This window comes from Rutilus rutilus, assembly GCF_951802725.1.
Source record: "Rutilus rutilus genome assembly, chromosome: 8".
In the NCBI taxonomy this organism is placed as follows: domain Eukaryota; kingdom Metazoa; phylum Chordata; class Actinopteri; order Cypriniformes; family Leuciscidae; genus Rutilus; species Rutilus rutilus.
In genome coordinates this window covers 21,172,075-21,194,287 of record NC_140222.1, presented here as the reverse complement: position 1 = coordinate 21,194,287, position 22,213 = coordinate 21,172,075, and the positions used below count along the sequence as shown (strand labels likewise).

General features: G+C 42.6%; 1 protein-coding gene across 3 annotated transcripts; it reads left to right on the top strand.

Moving 5' to 3' along the window:
- Window positions 1-2,493: 2,493 nt before the first annotated feature.
- On the top strand, window positions 2,494-21,564 carry LOC311295979 (uncharacterized protein). 3 transcript variants are annotated; one of them, XM_084417573.1, is made up of 3 exons: window positions 2,494-2,682; window positions 4,136-4,561; window positions 19,357-21,564. In XM_084417573.1, exons 2-3 carry the CDS (start codon window positions 4,237-4,239, stop codon window positions 21,312-21,314), a joined length of 2,283 nt encoding a protein of 760 aa, XP_084273699.1. In that variant the 5' UTR covers window positions 2,494-2,682; window positions 4,136-4,236; the 3' UTR covers window positions 21,315-21,564. The 3 variants fall into 3 exon arrangements, with proteins under 3 accessions (XP_084273699.1, XP_084273697.1, XP_084273698.1); XM_084417571.1 differs by lacking the exon at window positions 2,494-2,682 and adding an exon at window positions 2,785-3,237; XM_084417572.1 differs by lacking the exon at window positions 2,494-2,682 and adding an exon at window positions 2,785-3,658.
- Window positions 21,565-22,213: the final 649 nt, after the last annotated feature.

Sequence of the window (22,213 nt, the reverse complement as noted above, 5' to 3'; positions counted from 1 at the left end):
TATAGCCTATATATACCTAAAAACAGCTTTTCCTTCTTTCACAACTTCTTCAATTGGTATAGACCTCTCTTATCTAAACGTATTTATTAGATCAATTTTCCATCTGTTATTCTTAGTTTCTCAGATGTTAATAAAACATCTATCAGTCTTTTTCCTCCAGTCCACAACATTGTATCTTGTTGCTAACTTAAACATTTCATTTAATAATACTCTCTGAATTTAACAGCTCTCCTAATCTAAGAAGTTTACAATATAAGCTTTTGAATAAATTTCTGTATAAAAATCCATACTTCATAGTTATGATTAACTTTTTACTAATTATAGCTCATCCTTCTTGCTGATCTGTTCGTCCGACTGTTTGTACTGTATTTTATTTTCTTTAATTTTTGTCTAAACTGTAATATTTATTCTTATTTCTTTTGATTATTTAATTTTTTTCCTAGGTAAAGCACTTTGAATTACCATTGTGTATGACATGTGCTATATAATTAAACTTGCTTTGCCTTGCCTTGCCTAATCTTATTTTAATAAATGAATTAACAGTTTCTTGCTGCTAGCCCTTAATTCCATATTTTTAAATAAATTATATTTTCTTACTTTAGAGTAGCAAAGTTTTCCTGTAGAAAACCCGTTATAGTTCAGTCTCAGTCACATCTCCATTTTTGAACCTTTATCAGCGTACCAAGCCCTGGTCTAAGTTACTGAAGTATTTAGCATTTTCTCTGCTCTAGTCATTATTTAAAAATTTGTTCAAGACTAAAGTAGCCTATAACATATGACATATTCTATTTATGTTTGTTTGTTTGTCCACTTATGATTATCTTCACACGAACTATAAAACACAACCCCGCCTTTTTTTGTTTTCATAAAAAAAAATGAAACATTATAATATTGATCATTAAAAGTGACATTTAACAAAAAGACAGGGTTGTGTAATTTTATTATACATGTAGCCTACATAGAGTGAAGAGAATGCATAAATGACAAAACCCTTTTTATTAAATGTCAGTTTTAATGATCATAGCCATAAGTATAAGTACCCTAAAAGGTATAAGAAGCTATACAATAAGAAATAAAGCAAACGATTCAATAAAACATAAGTCACCTCTATAGTAGGCAACAACGTTAAGTTAAATAGCCTAAATATATAAAGTAATGAAACTTCACTTTGCCCTCAGCCAAAAGATTTGCAAGGGAACAAATTATAGATTAAAGAGACCAAAGATCACCTGTTATATACACAAGAACGAATTATATCTTGAGACTAGACTATACAAGTTATAGAGACTATATAGAGACATATGAGCCAGCGGCAAACGTCAGAAGGACTAGCCGAGGAGGGGCTGTTCCGAAAACGTCAGACCAAATTTTAAAATAGGTGCTATCTTTATAAATAAACCACGTATTTGAGCTAATCAACTACATTCTCGCCTGAAAAACTCTTAAAATTACATTTCGTGACACAATAACAGCAGTATTTTTAAATTACGCTGGCTTTACTCCTCTGCTATTTGTACTTGCTGGTTGGTGCGAGATGCATTCTGGGATACCTGGCTGTCTCAAGTCCGCACAAGTCACCTCTCGATGCATCCTCGATAAAAGGGGCGGATCAGAGCCCGTCTACGGAGAGCCTGGCCACTCCCTATTAAGTCCTATTATACCGAATTTTGGTTGTAGTTCCACCAGAGTTCCACTGGGGGCGATCGCCCATGAGTACAAAATGAATAGGAGTCTATGGAGCTAGACGGCTAAATTTGTCTCTTTCACCCGATTGCCGTTGAGAAATCTCAGATTTGATTGTAGGTTTTGTAAGTTCAACATGGGTTATAGGTTGAAAATTGAATGAATGAGTAGGCTACTTATGTCCTTTCGATTTCTTACAGGTTGAGTTGTTGTTGCCCATAACACGCTAGCATTCTGCTAATGAACGCTGATTGGTCAGTGAAGGACTGATTACGACCAGAGATACCACTTAATGGCATCGTGTGTGTGTGTGTGTGTGTATGTTCGGCGTGGTCTTTTAAAACAACAAAACAAAAACTCTTCTAGCACGTGTATTTACCTGTGTCAGCTGTGTTGTCGATGCCTCGAGAGAAAAGAAAGTGCAGAGCGCGAAAGCACCAAAGTGACTGAAGGATTGCCGTAAAGCAGTATCTCTGGTTGTACGATGTGTATGACGTTTATGTAAAGACTTTTTAAAGCAAATAAATAACTCTAAAAAATCTAACAACCAGCAATGTGTAATTTCTTTGCATCTCCTTTCGAATACAACATTCAAATTACTAGACAAAAAAATTATATCCTGAGAAAAGTGGATTTTGATGTTATAGCTCCATAGACCTCCATTCATTCTGCACTCGTCCTGTGAGCGCCCTCATATGGAACCAGAGTGGAATTGCAACCAGTTCAGAAGCCGTAAGTTTACTGAAAGTGGAAGTTCTCCGCTTATTAGACATTCTCTGGGCGGATCAAGAAAACATCTGGGGATTTGAACTGGACTTGGCTAGGGCTGCGTTCCAGTCCAAAATTGTCATGCCCTTCACTCGCTAACTTCCCTCCGTCTCGTTCACTCGAATGTAGCCTACGTCATTGCTTACGATGCACAATTGCCCATACTGGCAGAAACTGGAGTGGGCTGAATTGGAACGTCCTACCCTTGATCACTTGGAATAAGCTATAGAGGTGATTTATTATTTAAATGTTTTCCCTTTAAGAATTTGTTTAATGCAGCATCCAAATATGTATATAGGTGTGTGTGGGTTGTTTAAAAAAATATATATATATATATATCATAGAGTTTGTTGTGGTGGTGATTAGACGAGATTTGTGGTGACGTCACAATCGGACTGCATTTTGGGACATATGCCTGAAGTGTACATATGAAGTAGACTCGCTCCCTCGGTCAAAATCGAGGGAACGAGGGTCTGTCCATAAACTTCCCTCGCCCACTTCACGAAGTGGAACGCACTTCAAAATGGCGGCGGGGATTCCCCCGAGGGGAAGTGCTTAGGGAAGTTCGCAAGTGCGTGTCTAAAAGTGGACTGGAACGCAGCATAGATGTGAACTTTGTATTGGAACAGTAGGTGGGCAGCGACTGATAACGTTTCACAAGTCCACAAGAACACAAGTACAGACAAGAAACGGCCTTAGTCTTTAATCGTGTTTTCATGATTTTCGCCTCGCATTGATGACGTCACCGCTAACGCCATCACTGCGCCGATTCTCTTCTGATGTGAGGTAAGCAGTTCACGGTGCTTCGTATATTTATACAAATATATACATGTAAAAACACAGTATTGAAAGCAACATTTTACAGTGTAATTTCTGTATTGTTTCCATCTGATACAGAGCTATTTGTGCGTTTTTTTCTTTTCTGGCGTCGGCTGACTGAAATAAACATAATGTAACGTTAGCCTAGCAGCAAATGAGGAACTAAAGTTAAATTAAGTCATTCGTATGTTTTTGTAAGTTAGTCTGTATTATTATTATTTCGATGTTTGGAGCAGTGAGGGGTTTGTCGCTTAATATGTTACTTGATCCAAAAAAAAAGAAAAAAAAAAGAAAAAGTTAAAGTATGATCTGTGTTGGGAATTAATGAGAATCGATCTCGAGAATGACGATATTCACCACACGGGACCTTTTAAATCCATCACAAGAGGTAAATAAATATTTATAAGCTGACAAATTTTTTTTTTGACATTGTTAATAAAAATATTATTTGGTTGTGCGTGCTCTTACAATTTACAGCAACAAGTTTATTATCTATTTTTTATGACTGTAAATATAATGTGTTGTAAATTGAACTATATTTAGGTTCATGTGGACATATGCTGCTGTATAGTAGTTATTATAACTGTGGTTAATGAAACGATATCTCCCTGATACGACTTAGCCTAATAAGTGGGAGTATCACAATAAACAATTGCCTCTTCAAGGAAAAAGAAAAAAGAAAGAAAGATAATAATGTTAAAAAATAGATTGACCAACAGACTAAATATAGATATGTAGAATACGTGAAAAAATTAAATAACTTAACATTTTGATAGTTTGATAAATAAAGACAAACAACATGTTTAAAGTTTGAGAATGAATGAAAATATTCATTTGATAACCCATTTATGTTTGTTTTTGGCAGTTCTGCTCCTCACCTTCAACGAAGCTTCTTCTACAGCGTTTAAACCAATAAATGCTGGAATATACACATTATTCTACAAGTGAAGAAGATAGAGTTTGTGAATGAACATTGAAAACATGAATGATCCAGAGCCCTGCAGATTAAAACAGGAAAACACTGAAGAACGAAGAGCTCACCCAGAACCCTGCAGAATAAAGCAGGAAGACACTGAAGAAAAAAGAGCTGATCTAGAACCCTGCAGAATAAAGCTGGAAGACAGTGAAGAAGAAAGAGCTGATCTAAAACCCTGCAGAATAAAGCTGGAAGACACTGAAGAACAAAGTGCTGATCTAGAACCTTGCAGAATAAAGCTGGAAGACACTGAAGAACAAAGAGCTGATCTAGAACCCTGCAGAATAAAGCTGGAAGACACTGAAAAACAAATAGGTTGGTGCTTATTGATTTTTCAATAAGGTTCTAAAACCTCAAGCAGTTCCTTAGATTTAGTGCAGTTAGAAAAATCTTAAGAGCTATGAAATAATCATAGTTAAATGTGCTCTAAGTGATGTTGGGTGACGTCACTTCATGTTGAAATTCAGAATATTATCAAACAAAAAGGAGGCTAGCTAGACCCTCCCTAAGATCCGCGCACTAACCCCCCAAACCCCACCCCCAAATCCTTTTTGTCGGTTATTGGCTGGAACAGTTATGTTTCGTGGTGCGGGTTAGCCCAGTTTGTTTTTGTTCCCGTTTGTGGAGCCTGGGGTGTCTACCGACCGTGTTTTTTTGACAGTGTGTTCAGGGGACAGGCAGCTAGCAGATGGTGAGGAGATGTTTGCTGTATGTGACAAAAACATTTTTGGCCTAAAAAACGTGTGACATCGCTTAGAGAACCTTTAAAAGGGGCTATGTTCACTATGTTCCATGTATGCAAGCAAATTTAGTAAGGGTCACAGGTGAGTAGGGCTGCAAGATATATCGTTTTAGCATCGATATTGCGATGTGGGAATCGTCGCGATCAGAGGATCTGCGATGTCATTTAGGATGGGATTGTATGATCTGTACGAACCAGGCACCACAGTTCAAAACGCACGTGATTCTTGGAATAATTGCAGAGTTTAACCATCATAGAGCGAAAGTTTATCACTTGCATGACTGCACGTGTTTTAGGTTCTGTCAAACATTCAAGCAATTTTAAACTTTTCGCGCACAAGAAGACGCAAAAGAAGATGCACACACTCAGAGCAGCACAGACAGCACGCAAACACCAAATTCCATTATATTCTGCTATCTGTGTTTGGACAGGTACACACAAAAATTGTCAAAATGCCTGTCTCTGTGAGTATCCTTGTAAGCACAATCGCTTATGGCTTACACGAATGTAAATAATGGAGAAAGAAAACGGTTGCGTGTCGTTATATTTGATCCGTGCATTCTGTCTTAAAGTGATAGCAGCCTAATTGTAAAAAGTTCAACCAGGCGCTCAGGTAGAGTAAGAGTCTGTGATAGGTGCTCTTGGGGTAGGGGAACAAATCCAAAGTAAAACAAGTCCCAGGCACTCAAAAAAATCCAAGGAGGAGAAGGAAAAAAGTTAAAAAGCCTTTATTAATAGTGGCTTAAACCATTAAAAATGCCAACATGTTTCGACCAACATGGTCTTCTTCAGGGCAAATTCATTTTCAAATTCATTGAATTTGCCCTGAAGAAGACCATGTTGGTCGAAACATGTTGGCATTTTTAATGGTTTAAGCCACTATTAATAAAGGCTTTTTAACTTTTTTCCTTCTCCTCCTTGGATTTTTTTGAGTGCCTGGGACTTGTTTTACTTTTGATAGCAGCCTAATATTCCTGCTGCTGTCAAACAAAAAACAAACAAAGAGAAAATCACTTTTGTAGTTTTAACAAAGATTCATTATATTTAAATTATACAGTAAATACTTTGCAGTTCTAGTTCACAATTGATTATTCAATTTCTGTACCTGAATACTGTTAAGGGGGTCGCACACCGGATGTGCAGCTCGGCGCCGCGCCGCGCAGCGCCACGTCTTTTAAATTCGAACACATTATTCTCTATGAGAGTACACACACTGGCGGCGCCTTTCGGCGTCTGTCCGCGGCGCCCAGTAATGGCTCAGGACCGTGTTCAAAATCCTGCCGCGCCATTTACATAGTTTTATATTAAATTTACATTTATGTGTCTCAATTCGTAGTTAATGTATATACGGACTTTACCATGTGCTGCAATATACATTTAGTTTTATATTTATTTACAGAAATCAGAAAATTGCTGATGTTATCAGATTTTCAGGTGAGAGTTGTCCTAGACGTGGCGCGGCGCGGCGCTGAGCTGCGAGTCCGGTGTGCGGCCCCCTTTAGAATTACCTGAAAAACATAAAGCACTGTTTATTGTATTGTATTTATCTATGCTTGTAATTTGTTTATTATTTGCTCTGCAGATTCACTCCCCTACAAAATCACCTCAATCATTCTAGAATGATAAATTCTTTCCAAATAGAGCTATTCAAGTTATCTAGGCTGCACTGCATGACTTAATGCACAGATCCAGTCTTTTGACCATATCTGATTTTTTGGCCCGCCTGTTTACATTCAATCTAGACAGGAGTCAGGACTGGTATCCAATATCTGTGTTTACATTAATTCCCGCCCAATATGATTTTCGGTGATCGTTTTACTATGCACATGGTAGACCCTGGTTTTGAATGGCCTTGCTATTAAAATTAATTTTATAATTCATGTTGAGTGGTCATGATTATTTGCCAACATGGACAGAATAACAGCTGTCATGACTCGTGAATGTTTTGTCGCGCAAAATCTGACGGAATAGATATATAGTCCGGAAATAATTTTTGTTTATCTACAGCTCAGATCTAGAATTCTGAAGTGAAATAAAGTAGCGCTTTATACATGATAGCCTATATAAGTACATACAGCGCTACTTTATTTCACTTCAAAAACAAACAAAAAAAGCACTACTTTATTTCACATCAAAAACAATTATTATTTTTTTTTTTTTTATGAATTAACCAGAGAGAGCACAAGAGTAACCTAATAGTGAAGAGTAACCTAATAGTGCAGAATTTGATTTTGGGGCCCCCTCCCACCACGCGATACGTCCGCGATAATTAATGCGATATGGCTCAGCTTGTCAGTTAACTACGGCTCTGTGTTGTACATGCGCTCCATCTGAAAGCAGGTGATGGCGATTTACTACTAATCAAGGAACCGGCTTTACTGACGAGATGCGCCTAAAAATGTCATGCGATATATCGCTCAGCCCTAAATAAAATAGTCAACCTAACATATAAAAATGACACTGCTCTGTTTAAATAATCAGTAGTACAATTTGTACCATTCAGCGTAAGCACCGCTCCAGTGTGATGTTTCCAAGTACATTTTTGCACATGTGAAGAGGATGATTTTTTCTGTCGATATTGGAACGTGAGTGAAGTACAAAGTAGCCTATAATAAAGTATAGTTTAACATCCAAATACATCGTGAATGTTGAAACATTTTGATTCTAATGAGAGAGATACGTGAGCCCAACGCCGCTTACTTTCACTTTCGCTTTAAATTGTTTAGTTTTGGCTTGTTTATAGTTATTTTTTTATTCATGTTCTGTTCTGAATATCATTAAAGTTAAAGGATAAATCATTGATTTAAATGTCAATCATGTGAGGCAAGTAAAATTTCTGTGACATGGCTTAACATTACCGTGACTTTGCGCACGAATTGTCTATGCTCGTGAGGTGTCTAGTTTATGCGCATGACTCAAACACTGGCAGACACAGCAGCAGTTGTAGGCAGGTATATTGATCATGAAATCAGAATTTTCTTGTCTTCATTCATTCATTCATTCATTCATGTCACTTGTTTAAGTTAATTAATATGTAAAAAAATAAATAAATAAAAACTCGATTGGGGGCCCCAAGCAGCCGCTTAGTTCGCTTATGCCTTGGGCCGGCCATGCCAAAAGGCATGGCAATAACTAAAACACGCCAAAAAGCAAATACTTCCACCAATAGTTACTGTATAGAAACTATAAAAATGTTGCTCTGGTGCAAAAGCCCATATAGCTGCAGTACAGAAAATGCATGAAATTGCAAGTGTCGTAGATTTTTCCCTAAACCTAACTAAGTCCTATCTCATCTGACCTAAGTCTACCTGGGCCTATAATATTTATACTATAGCGCGTCTATACATCGACGGCGGCTGAGTCTAATCCTATACCCTAGTGCCTCTACACATCGATGTCGGCTGGGTGTTAATTCTATACTCTTAGCGCGTCTACACATCGACGGCGGCTGGGTGCTAATACCTGTTCCCCTAACTACCTTACTTCCTGTGCAGGAATAATCGACAAACAGACCTCAGCAAATGTCCTTTAAATGCTTTAATCATGGCCAGAGGATCTCTCGAGCAGTTCTCAGAGAATCTCCCCCAAGAAGAAGCAAGGCCGGAGGATCTCAAACAAATTCCATTGAGAATCCCTCCAGCTAAAAGAAAACAACCGTTCTCTTACGAGAGGTTCTCTCGTATTGCGTAAGCTAGCTTACGCTGCGGGAAAGTCTCCTTTCTCGAGATACTGAAGCCAAAAATTATCCTTAATTTTTTAAATCTTGTCAACGCAGTGCGGCAGCCTGCAGACCTAGGGCAGGCGAATCGCGTGCCCATTGGCTGCTCTGCGGCAACTGCAGCAGCCTATGGCTGAGCCTTGCGCGTGACGTCACGTCCAATGAGCGCGCTTGGCGCGCTTAATGCGTCACAGCCCGTCATTAGGGGTGTGGCTTAGCGTATATAAGCAAGGTACAGAGGCTGCTTCGCTGATTTCTGTCTCTTCAGCGAAGCTCTTCGCATCGCTGATCTCCGAGGAAGCCGCCGTCGAATCAAGCGACCAGCACGCCGAGGATTTCAGCCTGAGGACGCCGGCCGCTCGCCGCCTTCAGCCTTCCCTGCCTGCTGCGCCATCCGGCATATATATCCTTTCCTTGCTCTGTGTTGTGTGTTTTGTGTGTCCGCCGCGACACACTTGCATCTAAAAGAGCGCGAGGCGTTGTTGCAAATGCCTCGCTCATCCTGTGGCTCGTGCAGAGCCGCGCTCAGCGACGGAGACCGCCACGTGGTGTGCGCTCTCTGCCTGGGCTTCTATGACAGCTGAGCGCTCGCCGGAGCCCCTCCCGCGAGCCTCGCTTTTCCTTCTCCCCCCCACCTCCCGACGCGCAGCGGCCGGTTCGCCCGCACTGCCGTCGCCTCAGGGGATGAAGCAGACAGCGCTGTTTTCTTAGACAGCTGCTTTCTCCCCTCTGTCAAGCCGCGCAAACGGCGCCGCTCACAAGGGATGTCAGAAACGGACGGTCTCGGGCTATAGCTTCCTTTACGTTACAAGAAAGCTACCCCCCGGACGACGCACGCCCCTCCCTGCGCTCTCCCCCTCTGTTCGAGCCGCGCAAACGCGCCGCTCACAAGGGATGTCAGGAGTAGACGGTCACGGGCTGGCTTCCTTTACGTTATAAGAAAGCTACCCCGCGTCTCGGTCGCGCGCGTCACTCTCCGGCCACCTCCGTTTCTCACACATTTCTCAGTCCCCTCCTAAGCTCAGGCGACTAGAAATATCAATATTGCAGTAAACGAGCCTGTTTTAATACACGCACGCCTGCAAACATACGATGTCATAGCACATGATGACATCTTCCCGCTCTCTCTCCCTTGTTCGAGCCGCGCAACTGCGCCGTTCTCAAGGGACATCAGAGCGGACGTCACGAGCACCGGCGATAAGAGGAAGAGAGAGTGTTTTCGTCCTCGTATATTCTCAGTCCCCTCCAAGTTCAGGCGGCTGGAAATACTATACTGCAGTAACGAGCCTGTTTTATTACACACGCGCGTCTGCAAACAAACGCCGAAACGAAACATCGCTCGGTCATATGCTCGCACTAACTAAAAGTTTATGTGTGCTCCTGTGGCTCAGTGGCAGAGCATTGGACTTCCACACGGGAGTCCCGTGTTCGAATCCTGCTCTGGCGGCAGATAAATATTTTTTTCTGCTGGCTTCTCCGAGCTCGCGGCCAGCTTTCTCACATACAGAAAGCGAACCCGTATCTCGCAGGATGGTGCTTGAGTATTTATGAGCGTCTAAACTTATGAGCCATCAAAGCTTCTCGCTCTATCAGTTTCCTATTACACCGATGGTGTTATACGTGTAGAAAATGTGCCCACTCCCACGTGCTCACTGCTACACACAAACACGGTCTCCTCGGTAACGTCCACAGAGTGCACTCTCTTAAAGCGGTCACACGCCGCTTGAGTACTAAGTGTAGGAAATGTGCCCACAACTCTGTGCTCACACCTACCCGTTGCTCGCTCTGCCACTCAGTTACCCCGGGTTGCAGATCCTCTAAAGCTCACTACATTCCAGCTCTAGCCGAAGATAAGTGTAGAAAATGTGCCCACTCTCATGTGCTCACTGCTTCACACAAACACGGTCCCCATGGTAACGCGCTCAGAGCGCTCTCTCTCTTAAAGCGGACACGCGCCGCTCGAGTATTAAGTGTAGTAAATGTGCCCACAACTCTGTGCTCACACATACCCGCTGCTCGCTCTGCCATTCAGTTACCTCGGGTTACAGACCCTCTAAAGCCCCGAAACACTCCGGCTCCGGCCGAGGGTGTCATAAGTGTAGAAATGTGCCCACTCCCATGTGCTCACTGCTTCGCACAAACACGGTCCCCATGGTTACGCGCTCAGAGCGCTCTCTCATAGGCGGACACTCACCGCTCGAGTATTAAGTGTAGTAAATGTGCCCACAACTCTGTGCTCACACCTACCCGCTGCTCGAGTTGCAACGGCTCAGGCCGAGGGGATATTAAGTATAGAAAATGTGCCCACTCCCATGTGTTCACTGCTTCACACAACATGGTTCCCACGGTAATGCGCTCAGAGCGCTCTCATAAAGCGGAAACACGCCGCTCGAGTATTAAGTGTAGTAAATGTGCCCACAACTCTGTGCTCACACCTACTCGCTGCTCGCTCTGCCATATGGTTACCCCGGGTTACAGACCCTCTAAAGCTTCCAAAACACTGGCCGTGTTATAAGTGTAAACCCTGCGCCCGCTCACGAGCACGCGCACTCACTTTCAGACACTATATCCCCCACGCCGCTCTCGCGCCAGGGGTGTTTGACAGCAAAACGCGCTCCATCCTTCAGGACCGAGCTACTGAACGCTGTACAGCCGGCCAATACTGTTTATCAGCCCCGTGTTCGAGCACCGGCGGCGCGCGCGCCGCCCCATCCTCTCTGATACAGGTTCTCCATCCCGCGCAGCGCGGCGATCTGAACCCAGAGACCAACCCGACCCCTAGCTATGCGTGCAAAAGCATGGGAAGCTATTCAGGGCGCGTCAGAATGGGTGTTGAACACTACAAAACACGGCTATTCGCCTCAATTCGCTCGTCGCCCCCCGCGCTTCTAGCGCAGACGGAGACGAAAGTCGGTTTAGAAGCAGCGCACCTGCTTCGAGCAGAAATAGTGAAGCTGCTGCGCAAAGGGGCCATAGAACAGGTTCATCCTTCCTTGAGCGAGTCAGGCTTTTACAGCCGTTACTTCCTCGTTCCCAAGAAGGACGGAGCTTTAAGACCTATTTTAGATCTGAGACATCTGAACACGGCTCTCATGAGACGGCCGTTCAAGATGATTACAACCAGACAGATCCTTGCGCAGATCCGCCCAGGAGACTGGTTTATCTCTCTCGATCTGAAAGACGCGTATTTCCAGATCCAGATAACCCCCCGTCACAGGCCATTCTTGAGATTCGCCTTCGACGGTCGAGCTTATCAATACACAGTCCTGCCGTTCGGCCTGTCTTTAGCACACCGTACATTTACGAAATGCATGGACACGGCTCTCGCGCCCCTGAAAAGTCAGGGAATGCGAATTCTCAACTATCTGGACGACTGGCTTGTTATAGCGCAGTCAGAGACAGAACTTGTGTCTCACAGAACAGCGCTTCTCAGCCATCTGGAAGGTCTGGGTCTAGCGGTCAATTGGACCAAGAGCTCGCTCTCGCCCCGTCAGTCAATTTCCTTTCTCGGAATAGAACTGGACTCGGTGGCGATGACGGCCAGATTGTCGGAGCAGCGCGCGCGCCGCATCCGGCGCCTCGCCGCATCCTTCAAAGAAGGCAATCGGGTTCCTCTGAAAGCATTTCAGCGCATCCTGGGGCATATGGTCTCAGCTGCAGCAGTGCTTCAGTTGGGTTTACTGCGCATGCGCCCGCTTCAACGCTGGCTAAGAGCGCGCGTATCCCATCGAGCCTGGGCGACCGGTGGCTCGCTAATCAGAGTGACTCAGGGCTGTGTCTCAGCCCTGCAGCCCTGGCTAGCAGCTGAATGGTATCACACTGGAGTGATTATGGGAGTGATTTCACACCGGAAAGTTGTCTCAACAGACGCGTCCAACCTAGGTTGGGGAGCGCTCTTCGAAGGCAGACCGGTCTATGGCCGCTGGTCAGACCAGGAGAATCTCCTACACATAAACTGTCTAGAGATGCTCGCGGTCGAGAAAGCGCTCATGCACTTCCTCCTATTCCTCCATGGTCACCATGTTCTAGTCCGCACGGACAACACATCAGTAGTGGCCTATGTGAACCACCAGGGCGGTGTCAGATCAAAAAAAAAAAAAAAAAAGCTCTGCGCCCTGACGGAACGCCTCCTCGTATGGGCTCAGCACTCTCGGCGCTCTCTGAGAGCATCGCATGTGCCTGGCCATCTGAACGAGGGCCCCGACAGACTGTCCAGGGACAACGTTCCCCTGGGGAGTGGTCTCTACACCTCCAAACAGTCCAGTCGCTGTGGCGCCGCTTTGGCAGAGCGAAAGTCGACCTCTTTGCGTCAAAAGACAACGCACACTGCCCAGTATTCTTTTCAAGAGCGAGGACGCGCTGGCCCAGACGTGGCCCAGCGGCCCGCTATATGCTTCTCCCCCGGTCTCTCTGCTGCCTCAGGTCATCGAGAGAGCCAGGAAAGCGCGCCACACAGTGCTCCTCATAGTGATTTACCAGAAGGGGTGATGAACACGATCATACAATCTAGAGCTCCCTCCACGAGGCGGCTCTACACGTCTAAATGGTCGGTGTTTAACAAATGGTGCACTGCCAGAGGGCTCGATCCACAGACATGTGGGGTCTCGCAAGTATTGTGCTTCCTTCAAGAGCTACTGGACGCGGGCAGGTCCCCCTCCACGCTCAAAGTCTATGTCGCGGCCATTTCAGCGCTCTCTGTCCCAGAGCCGGGCCGCGCATTAGGAAGGAACGAGTTTGTCATCCGCTTCCTTAGAGGAGCGAGGAGGATGAACCCCCCGCGACCCCCTTCGGTTCCTATGTGGGATTTTTCACTGGTCTTAGACGCCCTGAAAGCACATCCCTTTGAACCCCTGGAAACTGTGGATATGAAATACCTCACGCTCAAAACCGTTTTTCTGATAGCACTGTCTTCAGTAAAACGTGTGGGAGACCTTCACGCGTTATCCACTAACGCTGCGTGCCTCGAGTTCGGACCCAATGACTCTAAAGTTATTCTCAGACCGAGGCATGGGTATGTCCCCAAAATTTTGGGCACTCCCTTCAGAGCGCAGGTCATTTCCCTTTCAGCCCTGCCGAATGCTGGCTGCGAGGCAGATAGTAATCTCCTCTGCCCAGTCAGGGCGCTGAGAAGCTATATTTCACGCTTCGCCGCCTTCAGGCGTTCAGAGCAGCTCTTTGTTTCGTTTGGTGGGCGCACCAAGGGTCTCGCCGCCTCGAAACACACCCTATCCAGATGTATAGTTGACGCTATCGCAGCTGCTTACGCATCTAAAAACCTGCAGTGCCCTTTGGGCATTCGGGCGCACTCCACCAGAGGCATGGCCTCATCGTGGGTGTGGTCCAGTGGGATTCCCATTCATGACATTTGTGCAGCGGCAGGCTGGGCCTCCCCTTCCACATTTGTTAGGTTTTACAACCTGGAAGTTCCCGCTTTGCAGGCCAAAGTGTTATCAGCCTAAGTCTCGCGTAGCCAGCCCACTGTCTGTGCGCGGGCTATGTTGCTGATTTAGCTCTACTGGTTGAGCTGCACTATGTGGAAAGTGTCAGTTGGACCGGCTGTGCCGCTCCCTGCCCCATATTATGTGCTTGTGTACTGTGGTATCTTGGCCGCCCAGCTCCGCTTCGCGTTCCCTGGGCTCCCCATGGGATTCATTCAGGATGCTGGGCGCGCGCACGGCGTTGACAAGGGTGTTCCCGCAGCGTAAGCTAGCTTAAGCAATACGAGAGAACCTCTCGTAAGAGAACGTACTCGGTTACTAACGTAACCTCTGTTCTCTCTAGAGAGGGAACGAGTATTGCGTAACCCGCCGTGCTCTCGCCACGAGCTCATTTCGCTTCATGCGACAGAAACCAGCGAAGCAGCCTCTGTACCTTGCTTATATACGCTAAGCCACACCCCTAATGACGGGCTGTGACGCATTAAGCGCGCCAAGCGCGCTCATTGGACGTGACGTCACGCGCAAGGCTCAGCCATAGGCTGCTGCAGTTGCCGCAGAGCAGCCAATGGGCACGCGATTCGCCTGCCCTAGGTCTGCAGGCTGCCGCACTGCGTTGACAAGATTTAAAAAATTAAGGATAATTTTTGGCTTCAGTATCTCGAGAAAGGAGACTTTCCCGCAGCGTAAGCTAGCTTACGCAATACTCGTTCCCTCTCTAGAGAGAACAGAGGTTACGTTAGTAACCGAGTACGTTTTTAAAGAATAAGGAGGTATGGCAAAAATGTCATGCTGCATTAAATAATTTCCCCACAATTTGATTGGTTTTCATAGACAAACCCTTCTGTTACTAGGTAAAGCAAACTTTGTTTTAATGATTACTTCATTGTTAATCTGATCTGTTTCGACTGTTCGGCATTTTCTAATTTCTCAATTCTTATACAACCAAAGTAAAAGGGGTATGGCAACACAACATACAACATTCACAAACACAGGACAAAACGTTTTAGTACATTCTGTTTCAAAGTGTTATCATGTAAGGCCTAAAAAGAGAAATAAGGTTAGATGTTAGAAACATGGTTAGTTTAATATACAGTTTACTAACAAGCCACCACACAAGTTACAGTGAAACATTGTTTTTGTAATTACGTTGAGTTGAGGCTAAGCTATAAGTGTGAAAACATATGATGGTTTGAGGTGTACTGTCACCTGTGGTTAAAGGCATTGATTTTTGCCACTAACAACATCAAAACTTCATGCCCCTCCAAAAAGATAAGACATAATGTAAAAAAAAAAGAAAAGATTAATATATGTCTTCAACTGTTGTTTTGACTCAGTGAAAACAAATTTACAATAAATGTTAAAAAAGTGAGTCAATGCTGTCATTTGATATAACAATTGCTATATATATATGGTTTAATAAGGTTAAATTATTATTATTATTATTCCTATGACAGTAATAGCCATATATTGTAAAATAAATGAAAATGAATATTTCATAAGTAAATAATTTTACCTATTGTGGGAAATAATAATCTTTATACTCTAGCACTATACAGTCGACAACTGGCTTTAAGACGGACGACGTCTCATCCCTTTCCCTATAACACTATCAAAGTGTCTAGTAATCTTCACCAATTAACATGCTGTGCAGCATTAACTAGACAGACTCCAGACAATGCCTTCGAATATGCTTTAATCACAGCCGAAGGATCTCAGACAAATTTCAGAGATAATCCCACCAGCAGAAAGAATACAACAGTTTTTATAGAATAGGAACATGGCAAAAATGACATTATACATTACATAATTTCCCTACAATTTGATTGGTTCTTCATATGCAAACCCTTCTGTTACTAGGTAGAAGCAAACTTAGATCTCAAATCAATAAAAAAATGGAAAAGGTTAGAAGTTCAGTTGATTACTCAATATGTCATGTGAGACTATTCTCCAGAGTATATGTTTGATATTGTCTGGTCAGCATCTCAGAATTTTACCCTGGTTTCGACACAATCTTCAGAGTACATTTTGTTCAAGTGTTAGAATGTTAGGCCTAAAGGAGAAGTAAGGTTAGATGTTAGAATTATGATTAGTTTGATATACAGTTTACTATTTTATTCATTAAAAATCCATCACAGGTGCCAACTACGTTGCATGCTAAACTCACAGCACATTCAGAGATGGAGTTCACTGCATTCATTCATTGTGAACTATCCGCTCTGAGCTGTGGAAAATCACAAGCTGATTGCCTGAACAAAGTGCGCACTTCATTTTGAAACACACAGCACAAACAGACTATATACTTATTTATACGGCTGCCCCTGACTAAAGATTTATCTATTCGACTAGTAGTCGTCCAAATGATGACTAATCACGTTTGTTTTAATTTAATTACTTAAATATACTGGTGAGAGTACTAAACCATAATGAGCCTTTAATAAAGCCATAATAGATAGCCAATTTCAGCCTTAAAGTCACCATGAACCGGAAGTTACAAACAACTTTTCTCCAGTGTTGTGACGTATTTCCAAATGAAACGGAATATTGAATAGAGGGCATGGGAGTTGCCACGCCCTCGCGCCATAGCACATGACAAGAAAAGAGAAGTCGTTTCGAGGGGGGAGGGAAGGATAACATATTTGATTAAAGAATATATGGGCACATACATTTTTTTTTAATTAATGAAGTGCACAGATAAATCATTTGTAATAAACACTACAATATTACATATAAAAATACGAATTGTAAAATTTGATTTCATGGCGACTTTAAGCTCACGCAAAAAAGCTTTTTTTGTGTGCCTTTTTTTGCCGTAAAACACCGGGAAAAGTAATGATAATGGTTAAATGTGTCGGAAAAAATAGCAAGGAGACAAATGTAATTTGAACGCGTCTATAGAGAGAAATGCACCTTTAACTATTAATATTGCTATTAACTAATTAATATTGCTAAAGAATATTAATGTAGCCATCCTAACCTTATTCAACTACATACCTTCCTCAATATTAAAGATTGTATCAGCGATTTCAGGCCCCAACATAAATGATCACATTCATCTAATCTTTTCTAACGATCCGCTAGATACCAATAACCGACGGGTGGGTGTTGTGAGGTTTTGCGCTCGTGCACGGCTGCCTATGACGGCTGCACGCGAAAACCTCACAACACCCACCCCTGTCGGTGATTGGTTGGAACACTATTTATTTTGGTTTTGAGTGGTGGTGAAACCAACTGTTTTTGTGTGCAGATCTCAGAGCCTAGGCTACCTACAGAGACGCAGTTTTTTGACGGCATGCTTATGGGGCGGGCAGCTAGCGGATCGTTAGGAAAGATTAGATGAATGTGATCATTTATGTTTGGGCCTGAAATCGCTGATACAACCTTTAACGTAGCTGACCTTCTTTATTGAAGTGCGCCTGAGTGACCGTTCGATGTGGAAGTTATCAGAACACGTCTTTCTACTTAGTGATAAGAGAATGTAGCCTACAGTATGTTTAATGCCTTAAACGTAGAAAAGGTCTGTTTGTGATTAGCCTATTTATAACTACCTAATAGTGTTGTCACGGTACCCAAATTTCTGTATTCTGTACCAATACCAATGAAGATCCACGATTCTCAGTACCAATTTTGCAGTTCGTACCGCTTTCTCCTTTCCACAAGCACTTGCTCTCCCGTGGCGTCTGTTGTTGCTATGCAACCACGAACGCACCTGGAAAAAACGAGCGCTGCATCGCCTACGTTAGAAATAACGAATTTGCATGCACAAAAAACGCCCTATGTGAACGGCCCCTTATGGCAATGTGACATTAACCTAATCGAAAATATTTCCATATGTGGCTCTTTCCTCCTTTCTTGTCAACAAGTGGATTCAGAGCCACTGCATTAGCAGCGCAGCCGGTCGCCATGTCTCAGTGTTTTTAGTTGTGTAAGTGAATGAAGTGAATGTCGTGATATTACTGAATCTGATCATGTGAAGATTTTGCAGCGGCGCTCAATACATTGTAGGGGAAACACTGCTGTTTGTTTTCTTTGTTACCAGATTACAACGTTTTGTTGTTATTATGAGTTTACACGTTACAATTATACCTTCTAAATTGTTTCAAATTATGTATTTCTCTTGTCTTTTATGACCAGAAACGACAGAGTATAGGAAGTTGTTTCTGTTATTATTAGGAAAAAAATGCTAGTGTAGGTAATTAATGAGAAACACTGATTGTTTCATTGATTTTTGTTCATTTTAAACCAAAAACTCTTCTGTATATTACAGCTTTAAAGCAAATAATATCCGGATGACATTCCATGAATTGGGTACAAAATTGAGGCTAAAATTGAATTTTCTTTTACTTTTGGTTTTCAACGAATCATACTTTGATTTATACAAAGTTTATACTGATGGCAATCATCAGGAAGTCTGACTAAATATTTGTCTGAACTATTTTATTTTACCTTTATTTATATCTGGTTCTAGCCTGGGTTTCCCCATGCTGCCTTTCGCACAACACGATTATATTCACGCTGCTAGGCAGCCTGGATTCCATGGACCAGATTTTTGCCTCAGCGAGGGGACCAATCACAGAACGGGGAGGGAGTCGCAAGGCTATGACGACGTCTATGCGACACACTGAAGCAGTTTGTTTATATCTATGGATCCAACATGGCAGCAGACGCAAAGTTACCTTTCGATGCAGCCTTAGATAGTGTTCTAAGTAGTTTAGTCGCTGAACGCCATCGTGTACACACAAATCTCTGACCCATCGTCTTCTTCCTCGTCAAATTTCTGTCGCTCTACATACGTCATCTGGTATAATTGAAACGATTGGCTATGAGCTACGTACAGGCACATTTGATAGACATTCGTAGCGCCCAATAAACGGCTCTGGGCATTCATAAACCACGCCTCAAATACGAGAAAATGAACATGTGGTTCCCAGACCACGTCTCAATGAGATGAGGTCTGACGTTAGCCAGGCTAGTCTGGTTCACAATTTTTGCAAATTCTTTGTGAAAAAACTATTTTTACCCTGACATGTAAAATGTAGGTAATCAAACACTCAATAGTTCTCATAAACATACCAAATTCAAATGAATGCATCAACATCAATGCTTTTATTATGTCAGAGTTCACATGTAATTTTCCTTTCACATTTCTCTCTTTTTATGCTTTACTGAAAAGCAAACTTTTGAAACTTTATTTATTTTTTACCTTCATTTTTAGACCTGATTGAAGAGAACAAGGAGATTGAAGAACTGATTGAAGCGGGAGAGAAACATCATGTCAAAACGGAAGAAAAATCCTTGAGTCCCTCATTGAAAAAAAATGCCAAAATATGTTTCACTTGCCCACAGTGTGGAAAGAGTTTCTCATGCGAGCACAATCTTAATCTTCACATCAAATTTCATCGTGGAGGGAAGCCTTATGCATGTGATCAGTGTGATAAGATTTTCACAATAAAAGGAAACCTTAATGAACACATGAAAATCCACACTGGGGAAAAGACATATACATGTGATCAGTGTGGGAAGAGTTTTACACAAAAAGGAAATCTTGAGGAACACAGGAAAATACACATTGTAGCGAAGCCGTACACATGTGATCAATGTGGGAGAAGTTTCCCATATCAAGGAAACCTTAACGATCACATGAGGATCCACACTGGAGAGAAGCCGTATTCATGTGATCAGTGTGGGAAGAGTTTTGCACAAAAAGGAAACCTTAATGAACACATGAAAATTCACACCGGAGAAAAGCCATACAAATGTGATCAATGCGGGAAAAGTTTCACACAAAAAGCACCCCTCAACGAACACATGAAAATTCATACTGGAGAGAAGCCGCACACATGTGATCAGTGTGGGAAGAGTTTCACACAAAAAGGAGCCCTTATTGAACACATGAAAATCCACACTGGAAATAAACCGCACACATGTGATCAATGTGGGAAAAGTTTCACTCGAAAAGTAGCCCTTAGTGAACACGTGAGGATCCACACTGGAGAGAAGCCATACACATGTGATCAATGTGGGAAGAGTTTCATAAAATCAAGTGTTTTTAAAGTACATCTGCTTTCTCATTCTAGAGAAAGACTATATAACTGTGACCAATGCAGTAAAACATTTTTTAGGGCAGATTTCCTGAAGGATCACCTGAAAGTTCATACAAAGGAGAAGCCTTACGTCTGTTACTTGTGTGGAAAGAGTTTTAGGCAGATGGGCGCATTAAAATTACACCAGAAAAGACACAGTGGTGTGAAGGATCATATTTGTTCTGTGTGTGGGAAGCGTTTTTTTACAGATGGTACACTGAAAGTGCACCAGGCAGTTCACACTACAGAAACACCTTACAAGTGTTCATACTGTGACAAGAGATTCAAACGGTCAATGTATCTGAAAATACATGAGAGGATTCACACTGGAGAGAAGCCACATGCATGTGATCAGTGTGGGAGGAGCTTCAGACTAAAAGGAACCCTTAAAGAACACATGCAAATCCACACTGGGGAGAAGCCTTACACATGTAATCAGTGCGGGAAGAGTTTTGCACAAAAAGGAAACCTTAACGTACACATGAAAATCCACACTGGAGCAAAGCCGTACACATGCGATCAATGTGGGAGGAGTTTCACACATAAAGGAAACCTTAATGTACACATGACAATCCACAGTGCAGCAAAGCCACACACATGTGATCAATGTGGGAAGAGTTTCAAAAAATCAAGTGTTTTTAAATTACATCTGCGTACTCATTCTGGAGAAAGACTGTTTAACTGTGACCAGTGTGGTAAACATTTCTTTAGGACTAATTCCCTGAAGAACCACCAGAAAGTTCATTCAAATGAGAAGCCTCATGTGTGTTCTTTGTGTGGAAAGTGTTTTGGTGAGCTGAATGGTTTGAAATTACACCAGAAAAGACACAGTGGTGTGAAGGATCATGTTTGCCCGGAGTGTGGCAAGACTTTTTTTACAGATGGAGAACTGAAAGTGCATCAGACAGTTCACACTAGAGAACAACCTTATAAGTGTTCACTTTGTGATAAGAGATTCAAACGGTCAGTATATCTGAAAATACATGTGAGGATCCACACTGGAGAGAAGCCGTATCACTGCGATTCATGTGGAAAGAGTTTCACTCAATTAACTTCTCTAATCTTTCATAAAAAAAAATGCCTGTCTTAAAATACAATCGATTTTCACAGATTAATCATTAGGCTTTGATCAGTTATTCAGCTTTTCCAGTTAGCTGAAATATTGAGTTATATCTGCTAGAATGTTCTGTACACATGATGTCAACTGATTACCCATTTGATTATATGTACTAGTGTTTCTGTGTCTTTAGTCAGTTCGAGGCTGGATCCTCTTACTCATTTTCTACGGCCTTTGGAAGTGTGGAGAACTTTGTCTTCAGTAAACTCTCTGTCAACTTCAACTTTGACTCCTGGTCTTCATTGAGCAGTTAGGTCTCTTTATGTGGTTTAACTGTAATTCCCCTACAAAGTACATTAATAATCATCCCAAATCATGGTCATGGCAAGCAAAGCTGTTTTGGTTAAGGCATTAAATCAAACATATTTTTTAAATCTCTGAATTGGTTTTTTTTTAGAGACAATTCATAATAATCTCAGACGGAACTATAAAAATGAGCTGAATTTTGTAAGACCCGTCATTGTTATGATTCAGACTGACTAAACTTGCTTCTATCACTAAACAGACAGTAGTGTACAGAGAAAGAGCATCTGTGTTTTACCACTTTGTGGCAAAACATCCATACCGGTTCTTTCCTAATGGGCGGAAACCAATGAGGAAGTTAAGAGGAAATTTTATATAAAAGAGAGAGAAACGGAATAGGGCGAGCAAAAAACAAAAGGTTAGGTTTTCCGAGTGGGACAAACGCTGCTACATGAAGGCAGTCACTACTATCCGTTGCTGAAATCTCTGTGCATGCGCTGACTGGTTGCGACCGCCAAGTGACGGAGGACATGAGCTCTGCATGGTTCGCCTGTCTGGTGCAACATAATCCAGCCTGGTTCGCCTGCATCAGGTATTAGTCTGGATGTCCATCATCTTTTAACGCCAAG